The sequence below is a fragment of the Ornithodoros turicata genome, chromosome 3 (assembly GCF_037126465.1).
Source record: "Ornithodoros turicata isolate Travis chromosome 3, ASM3712646v1, whole genome shotgun sequence".
Taxonomy (NCBI): domain Eukaryota; kingdom Metazoa; phylum Arthropoda; class Arachnida; order Ixodida; family Argasidae; genus Ornithodoros; species Ornithodoros turicata.
This window is the reverse complement of record NC_088203.1, coordinates 50091259-50101036: the sequence shown is the minus strand read 5'-3', so window position 1 is coordinate 50101036 and position 9778 is coordinate 50091259. Positions and strand designations below refer to the sequence as shown.

General features: G+C 42.7%; 1 protein-coding gene across 1 annotated transcript in view; it reads right to left on the bottom strand.

Annotated features, from left to right (window-relative positions):
* Positions 1–203: 203 nt before the first annotated feature.
* Positions 204–9778, bottom strand: part of LOC135388463 (phospholipid-transporting ATPase ABCA1-like) — a 391000-nt gene continuing 381425 nt past the window's right edge. Inside the window, exons 23-25 of the mRNA XM_064618039.1 lie at positions 7130–7343; positions 371–669; positions 204–317 (exon numbers count right to left, since the gene is read on the bottom strand). Coding sequence (XP_064474109.1) covers positions 290–317; positions 371–669; positions 7130–7343 — 541 coding nt within the window. The 3' untranslated portion in view covers positions 204–289. The remainder of the gene's footprint in view (positions 318–370; positions 670–7129; positions 7344–9778) is intronic.

Below are 9778 nucleotides of genomic sequence, written 5' to 3'. Positions count from 1 at the left end.
GTTCTACAGGGCATAATAAACAATTATATCATGAAACGGCTCAGTCAATTCAACATAAAATTTTCTGTGCTTCACAGAGTTAAACATCTTGGAACCATAGAACCATCCGATATAGGTTTAAATTTGTCCATTTTGCATACATTTGCAATGGACCTATCACCATTAGACATAAAAGCATGTGATCATAGATCCTCTACCACGACACAAGATTTTATTAATGGAAGCTCAAAAAAATCAGAAATAAGCCAAGTAGTGTTGATGAATGTACCGTAATGAGCTGCAGTCCACTTCAAATGCCAACAGGCGCTTCTGCATTTCTGAAATACATGCAGGGTGGATGAAGTGTTTTCCGTTTCTCTTGTTCCTCTACCTTGCACTGCTGCGTACTGTAGTTGCTCTGGTTGGCACCGCGGAATGCTGCGTTGACGGCCGTGCTGAACGTGCTTGAGTAGTCGGTAGTGGAGGTGAAGTGAGGGAAGTGAAATGACCAGTTCGTGGCTCGTTTTGGTCTTGTTGAAGAGCCTTTCTTGCAAGACTGATGAATATTTTTTCCAATGTGGTGTCTGATACAAGGACGTTTTCAAGTGCAAACTGTTTACGCAACTCTCCAATGCGCTTGAACAGCTCACTCCATGGCAGCATTTCTAGTAGGTGGTACTCGTACAGTCCCTGCGAGTTAAGACGTTACATATTACATTGGCCTTAACCTTTACCGTAATTATGTTCCCAAGAAATTGATTAAGAAGATGTCTGCCCGATATACATCAATGACTACCTTATTCCAGCTAATAAAAGATGTTTGCTAACGCACGCGAAGCTGGTAAAACAAATGGTTGGAGATTCCTTTGGACTGATCAATGCGCGATCAAAGCTAGAGTTGCCGTTGGCACCCCCTACATTATATCTTGGTCTTTCTCGCATTGACTCCCAAGTCAGAGTCAGATATTGCAATGTGATATGTGCAATAAGTCCAATGTAGACCTCTACGTCATTCGATATATCGGCCAATTGAGAAATATGGATGCCTCGCTAATTCACCTCAATGCTACGAGCTTCAGGAAACACTTTAACGATAGTAGTTCTCTTTTGCATATCATGAAACAAAACTATTCCCTGACTGCAGTTAGCAAGACCTGGCTAAAAAGTAACCATACGGCTGTATACCAATAAAAAAATTTCAGGTCTGAGTTCAAGCGTCGTCATTATTTAAATACTACCAATACTGGCAGGGGTGTCGGTTTGTTTATAGCTCCCCAGGTACAGCACCAGTACTCCATTCGAGACAACATGACCATTGTCGGAGTAGTTTATCGTCCTTCAGCTGGACCCATTCCTGCGTTTATGCCAGCGTTTGAACGGATGTTACTCTATCTCTTGCATGAAAATAAGTCTGTACTTATTACTGGTGACGCCTTCAATACTAATATCCTAGACGATAATTCTTCAGCTTGTACCATGTTTTCCAATTGTCTCACTAGCTATGGCTATGTCTGTCCAGTTGTCTCACCTACCAGACTTACTGCTAATTCATCCACACTGCTGAACCATATATGGATAAAAGATTGTAACTTAGCTGTTGCTCATGTTATACAAAGTAATATTCCAGACCACTTTCCAGTATCCGCTACATTCACTACTCGCCCGTAAGTTAGTGATAAACTCACCAAATCTGAGCGCTTTGACACTCTGAAATACATCGACACTATAAAAAGTATGGACTGGAGTGCCGTTCTTAATCCTGTATGTGCTGAGGAAGCATATGAAATATTTGCGCAGTGTGTTACTGCTGCTATAAGTGCTACTACTACAATAAGAGTTCCTATGAATAAGTATATCACCTCCAGATCCCCGTGGATAACGTACGAAATCTTCAAGTGTATAAAGAAAAAAAAACGTGAGCTTGGTAAGGAACTGGAAACGCAACCATCTTTAAAAAAAATTATTCACTGTATTCAAGTTCTTAGCGAACACAGTTAAGCACGCCAAAAGGCGTTACTACCAGCAGCAAGTTCCGTCGTCCACAAGTTAAATCGAACGCGGTCAACAAATTCCTCAACAGAAATAAACGTCCTATATTAACACATAAAGTTGTAACAATACCTTTAGAAACCCATCTGACAAACATAGCTAACGCCTTCCAAGATTATTTTGCTTCCGTGGCTAACCAGTCAGCAAACGTTCCTTTGTCGCTGATGTTCCTAGACAACGTCAATCCTTTTTAGGCCATACATCTCCCTAGGACGTATATGATGCCACAACAACATTGCGTAATACCTCGCCAGGTCTACATAAGATAGCTGCCTCAAAAATAATACTGGTGAAAGAAATTATCTCTCCTGCGCTGGCGCATGTTATAAATCTTTCATTTATGCAAGGTAGATTGTAAAAAGCCCTTACAAGCGCAGTTATTCCAGTACTAAAAAAAGTCAATCCTACAATCATTAGTAACTAGAGACCAATTTCTATATTGCCAGCTATAAGTAAAATCTTTGAAAGACTGTTACATAAACGCTTTATGAGTTACCTTACCAGGTTCAATATACCAATATGAAACCAATTTGTCTTTCGCGCTGGAGTCTCACTAGAAACAGCTCTACTGACCTTCTTGGAGCGCAAAAAAGAAACAATTTATAATGATCGTTTAGCTATTGCTGTTTCTGTTGATTTTTGCTAAAGCATTTGATTGTATTGTTCATGAGGTATCTTTAAGTAGGTTAGCAAGCCTTGGAGTTTCGGGTCCTGCATTTGAACTAATTTAGAGTTGCCTTACTGGCCGACCTCAAGTTGTTAAATTCATGGAGGCTTTTTCACTACCGGCTTATTCAAGCATTGGCCTCAAGGTTCCATTTTAGGACCTCTCTTCTCTTTGATTCGCATAAGTGACCTCCCTAACTATAATAAATTGTATGAGACATTTTTGTACGCTGACGACACAGCTTTACTTGTGACTGGTCAGAATTTAACAGAACTAGCTGTGCAGCTGCAAGCCGATATTTCAAGATTAACAGAGTGCAGAGTGGTGTTTAACTAATAGGCTCAGTTTAAATGCTAACAAAACAATCGTGATTATTTTCACTCTCCTCAACGCGTGATTTTTCCACCTTATCAATATTCTTGCTTGGCGCTCAGTCAAAATTCTCCCGCGAAGTGAAATATCTTGGGGACATTGTAGGTACTCGCTTACGATTCCAGCCTCATATCAGACAAATCAGTAATACATAATGTGATATCAGTGTTCTAATGTGAGCTAGACATTATTTCTTACAGTCTGTAATTTTAAATTTGTACTATGCATTTGTGCATTTCCAATTGACATATGGCGTATGTGAATGGGGACTCACTTATGACTGTCTTATTATGAATCACAGTGCTAGATATCATTCAGAACCGGGCCATTAGGATTGGTTTTGAACTGCCATACCTCTGCAGCGTCACTCAATTTGTGACTAACGCACATATTCTTAACGTGTCACAACTAATTGCACTTCTGGTACTAAAAATTAGCCATCGTACCATTAATCGCACTCTTACCTTACCAATCATAAATTTGGAGGAACTACATCTCAGTAGCCACACAAGGGCAGGAACAAATGGCGTATTTAATCTTCCGAACATAAAAACAAATTATGGCAAACACACATTTTTGTTCCGCTCTCTGAAAGAATGGAATTGTCTGACCCCACAAATTAGTGAAGATTGTATTTTTTTTTATTGCCACCATTTTGTGATTTGAATATTCAGTTACTGTTTTGTATTGTTGGTGTATTACTGCAAGGTCAGTGTAAATTTCACCTTTAGGGTGTATTATGCTTGGCGGTAGTGTTGGCGATTATTTGGCGGCTTTGTTATTAATATCAATGCTCATAATTGTTGTAACCCTTATGGTGTGAGACAGATTTCATCATCGTCGTCGTCACCCCATCGTCATTACAATAAAGCGTGTGTCTTCGAACACCCGACATTTTGGTGGAGGTGCAAACGATTCCCCTCCCTCAGGAAAACTAGAACTACGTAGCCGCCAAATTTATTAAATGGCCACGGGCGCATTAAGGAGGAGAGTTTAAGAGGGAGTGTTTCCCTCTGTCTCCTCCAGTCTTCGTGTTTGTGAACACAATGTGTGTATAAAAGGTAAAATCAACCAACTCAATCAACACTAGAGGAGCACTGCACTGTTGTTTTTGTGATATACAGGCCGTTCCAGTTAAATCCCTGGAATAACTAATTCACCAACGCTCTTTTACAAGTATCTCTCCGATACCACCTAGAAGTTGCGAACCGTGTGAATGAGGAGATGTCGTTTTTCAAGGTCGTTATGAGAGTTCATTATTTAAAAACAATTTCAAATGAGTTAAAAAAAACGTAAGTTCTAAAGCAGGGCCCCGTCGGCAATAAAATGGGTGCCACCTCTTTTTGGACCTTCAGTGGACACGCCCGAAGCGGGTCATTTGTTGGAGTAATTGAATAGTTTCGGTTTACATATTGTGGTCGCGGCTGGTCGCGCTGAAGTGCAAAAGGATAATAGCTCTTCCACTCCCTTATCCACCAATGAATTACATCCTTTTACGCTTGGCCTCATCCCGCCGGAGCAAAAAAAAAAAAAAAGACAATATGTAAACCCAAGCCAATTAATCATGCAACAAATGACCTGCTTCGGTGGGAGATTTTTCTCTAAAAGGTGTCAACTGAAGGTCCCAAAAGGGGTAGTACCCATTTTAATGTCGACAGCGCTGTCGACATTACAATGGGACCTTGTGCCGGCGGTGTGACACGGCTCTGTGCACATTGATACAATGACGATGGCGCAGCGTCAATATACTTTGCTGATGCGGTGTCTTGTGAGAGACGCTACTGCAGCATTGCATTAATATTGCTTGCCAAACATGGTGGCGTCGGTATATCACTCGCATCATTGCTCCGTGAACACAATCACTGTTCGGTCTACGCATCTTTTTGAAATACAGCAAAAAGATTACAACACTTGCGTTGAATTTACGTTGCTGATTAAGCGTTTCGGAAAAAATGCAAATGCAACATAGCACTGCCATAATATATTCAACATTGCTTCAATAACATCATGGCAGCGGTAGCTTTACGGAATCTTTGAAACATAGCTTGGACATAACAAATATATTGATACAAACATTAAGTGGGCATGAAACAAAGCTGCAACATTGATGCAACACATTTGCAATATCTTGTGCTGTCAGGCGTGTAACAAAAACAAACTGTATAGGACGCAATGACTCGTATGGCTTGCACATTATGCATAAGAACGAGATCGTCCTAGCTGTACAGTTTTCAAGGGCACACTGTATTGATGCAATAGCTCGCCTGACTCCCTTATGCAAGGCCTACAATATGGAAGACAACATTAGTCTTCTCCTGTCGTTGTTGACTTCGTCTTTGGTGGTTCAGAGCCCTTACACCTTCTGTTGAACCTGAACCTTATGTTGTCTATCGGGATATCTAAATGCTGATCATACTTCCTTTCCTTTGCAGGGAGAAGATAAATATATTTGGTCTCACCAGGATCTCCTGCGCTCAAACTGTTACTAAACAGAACTCTACATTTCTTCAATTGCTCCTAAACACGTAATAATGTATGCAGCTTGCGAGAGCAGCGCGGGAAAATGGCAGCAAGAACATCCTGTTCGCATGTCTGGCGTACTGCGGCATTTGGTTTAAGGGAGCATGGAAGTTACCCCCCCCCCCCACACACACACACTTGTTTTGGTTTCGCTATGGTGTCTTCTGCAACGAATAAGATGAACTCCTGCGAAGGAAGGATGAGCTCGGGTAACCTACCGAGCACGCGCAAGGCTCTGATCCGGACACCTTTAAAAACTCCTCTCCACGTGCAAAGGGCGCATCTGCGAACGAGAAGACGTCGTGACCTATCATGGGCTCCGGCACGTGACCAGTGACTTCCAATGCCACAGCTCAAGCATGCATAAGCGGTGCGTGAGCCGATAAGAAAATAACAAAAAAAAAAAAACACTGCGCAGCTTCGACGTCACGCTAGGCTCGTATGTCTCGTCCAGGACTGCTTCATCCGACAGTCTTTGGTAAATTTTATTGCGCAGTGACGATACACCTCAGAGCGAAAATATTTTCCATGGTGACTCCTGGTGGAGAACTTTACAGATGAGACAAGATTTCGAGGCATGTTAAATGTCACTCCCATGCGCCTTTAAGTTTCCCTTGTATACGTAGGGGAATGAAAACCTTTCATGGTCTCAAGGAGGCACTGTCACTGCACTGTTGTGGCTTTTTTTGTTTTTTGTTCTTGTTGACTAAGTTTTTGGGATTACTCCTCTACGGCCCCCTCCACGTTGAGAGATCGTAACACCTTACACACTGTATGTACATTTTTGCCTGCATGACACGCAGGAAAACAGGCGCGGCACAATGCTGTACTTGCAACACAGTCTGTTATACAAATAGTTGGGAGGGAGTATCATACATACGTACGTATGACAAATCACGTCTATCCATGTACTCACTTTAGTAGGGAGGTGGTTTCTAACATCCAAGTCTGTCAGCATCCAAAAACTGCGTAGGGCTAAATAAGCGGAGCTTCAAACGCGCGACTTAAAGAGCATCATGCTTCTTCCATCAACATTCGAGACACTTGACGCTAAGCTATCACATAAAAAATTTCGCTCACGCGCGTCGCTCTGAGCCTGTAAAATTTCCTGTAAATTTTTGTGCAAAATAATTCTGCATTTTGTCGTGCTCGCCACAGAAACACGTCCTGTGCTGTGTACTCGCAACGAGGCTCTTTATTACCTGAATGTTTCTTCAGTTATTTGTTACCCTTGCCGCTAATAAACGGCCTCAAAACGGTCTAGCGCTTCGTGTACTCGCGTTGTCTTCCTTTTTGCTCAGAGAACATACAACATAATAATGTGTTAACGCCGTTTAGACAGAAAGCGGGGATACCACTGAGCACGCGGAGAACGCTCAGCGGGAAACAATTTTGCAGAGCGATGTTTCCTCCGCTGTAACTCCTCTCAGTCGCAGTAGTAGCACACTTGTAGATTTATGTCTCTAGAAAAAAATCGCCATGTTGCTTTTTTCCTGAACGCACTGAATTCCTTCCAACCACTTGGTACGCTGATATGATTACCTGATGGGACTCTGTGAGCTCTATCCCAGGAAATACATTATTCACGGCTGCTTCAAATGCTGGTTGCTGAGATTCATCTTTGGAGGTCAGCTTAATGGCCAAGGTGTATCCCTGACCCATCTTCTGCTTGAGGTGCTGAAGGGATCCAAGACACCGTAACTGACCCGCAACCAGTATGGCGATGCGGTCACATGCTGCCTCGCACTCATCCATGCTGCAAATGTTGGTTTGTGTATCAGTACAGTGAAACTTCTCTAATACCGACATGCAAGGGAAAAGGGCGATTGTCCGCTCATGGGAGGCACTACTTAGCGGCCGTATATGTGTGGTTACGTACTTCGACAACGGCAACATCTGCTAGAGTCTGAAGAAAGTAACATAAACACTGACAACCATCACGAAACTGAATCACGATCATTGTCTGTGTCCCCTGTGTGTACGCTACCTTGCCCAGACTCAAAGCAATGTTGGCCTATCGAATCTACCATAATGTAAAATGTTCCCCTAACCCGCTTGCACACTTTCGTTTTGCTCATCGTTATGCATTTGAGACGAATAACAACGAAAAAAATTCATCGAACACTAATACAGTCGTAAGGAAAGCACATAAGCTGAAGATGAGTGAGAAAGGTTCGTCCGGTGGCATTCGTGTATTAGGACTTTGTGAAAATGTTGCAGGACGAGAATTTCTTCCTTAACATATCTGTCGGGAGTTCTAAGAGAAGAAAAGTACCCGGAGCAGTGTTTCGTTACAGCTGTTTCGGCCTTATTGGCCTCTTTCGGCGTTCTTAGATATCTGTTAGCATACGACAGACACTGTTTCCATCGTCGCGATCAACCTCACCCATGAAGTCGTCGTTGCAAATACAGAAGCTGAAATAGCACAGCTACGGAGAACTACATCTTATGTGTGGTGTATTGTGATCCAAACTCTGGACCTCAGATCTTCGCGGACCTTATTTATTACCTGCATTTACCTACACTTAGACAAATGTAGAAACGCAAAATTAATTTTGGTGGGCAATCTTAGTCGTCGGAACTAATGGCCTCGGAGGGCAGTGATCTCCCATCTGAAAGCATGATCGATATTTGTTTCCAACATAACCTGAAACAGGTATTTTCAGAGTATACCCATCTTCAAGGGAATACACGTTCTGTTCTGGATCTTCTATTTCTAGGAAACGATATTGCAATGAAATGTTAGCGTTGTGAAGTCGTCGAGGGTTTATCTCAGCGTTCGAGGTAACTCGTTACTGTAACTAAGCTCTTTTCTTAACTTGTAACCTAACTCGGTACTTTTGCACCATGGTAGCTTTAAGAGGAACTCGTTTCTTTTTCAGGTAACTTTGCCAAAGTAACTTAAGCTAAGTTCCAAGTTACTTTTAATTCGCTTTTCGCTCACGTCCACATATTTTCTTACTTTCTCTCCGGTTCTTTCGTGGTATTTTATGTCATAAAAACTCATATTCAATCTATGACAGTATTCTATTCTGGGAGTAAGAACGGCTGCCATTGTGCGCCCACAAGGAGTAAGATGCAAAGCGCTCGAATTGTTGGACATAAACAAAAACGATGTAAGCGTGTTGCACTCATCCGCAGGCAACTCAAGGTCTTGCTCAACAGCTCACGGGCGCCGCACCTGTGTTGTGCTCTTTTGTGTCCGAAGTAACTTGGAACTAACTCGTTCATCTTTTTAAGTAACTCCGTAACTGCGGGTAATATCTCAAGCTGAAGAACTTCGTTATTAACTTAGTTACATTTTTCAGGGATTTGATGCTTTTAAAAGACGGCGAAACATCAGAATAGCTCCATTAAAGACATGTGCTCCTGCTTTAACGGAACACCAGAGTATTACCCAGCATGGCAAAAAACTTGTAAAGCACTGCATGAAAAGCATTCCCACAAAATATTTCAGCCAAAAATGTTTTCGCTGCGATGCAATTTCATTTACAAAATCGCTGGAGCGGGGTTCGACCGCTCGAACTGTAGATGACACCCGTCTAGTGCGCCGTCCGTGACTGAGAACCCTCTCATTCGTTGGTAGAAAAAATCGTTTGCTACGAGCTGCTAAGAACATGGCAAGCTGTTCCTTGTTGGTTCATTATGCCAGGTTTTCTGAAAAACATAGCATATATTCAGCCCGACAAAACCACCAGAATAATTTTCATGGCTTCTGTGCAATCCTTTGTTGCAGGTCTCCAACTGGGGAGCGAGGTACAGACTTTGTCATGACTGGGAATTAGCGAACACGACGGAGAGACACATAAAAGCAAACTCCTCGGAAGTATTTTCGCATTGAACGCCGCATCACATGACTGACGCATACAGGTCCCGACAAGAGTTGGCGGAACACGCGAGCGGTGTACATTCTCATCGGTGCGACACCTTAGCGGCAAGCGGAAGCAGGCTTGTCCTCTCGGTCAGGGGGTGCTGGCAACGACACCAATTCAAACCACCTTTCGAGTACATTAAAACCATACCGAAACTACCATGGCGTTCTTGCGCAACCAACTTCCAGCGCATTCGCTCACTCTACTTAACGAGTGAACGAGCCTATTTCCGCTCGCCGGTAGGGTGTCGCAGCGAGGAGAAAATCACAGGGGTGACATAAATCCGCCATCTTTGAAACTACCCTCAAGCGGGTGCTCT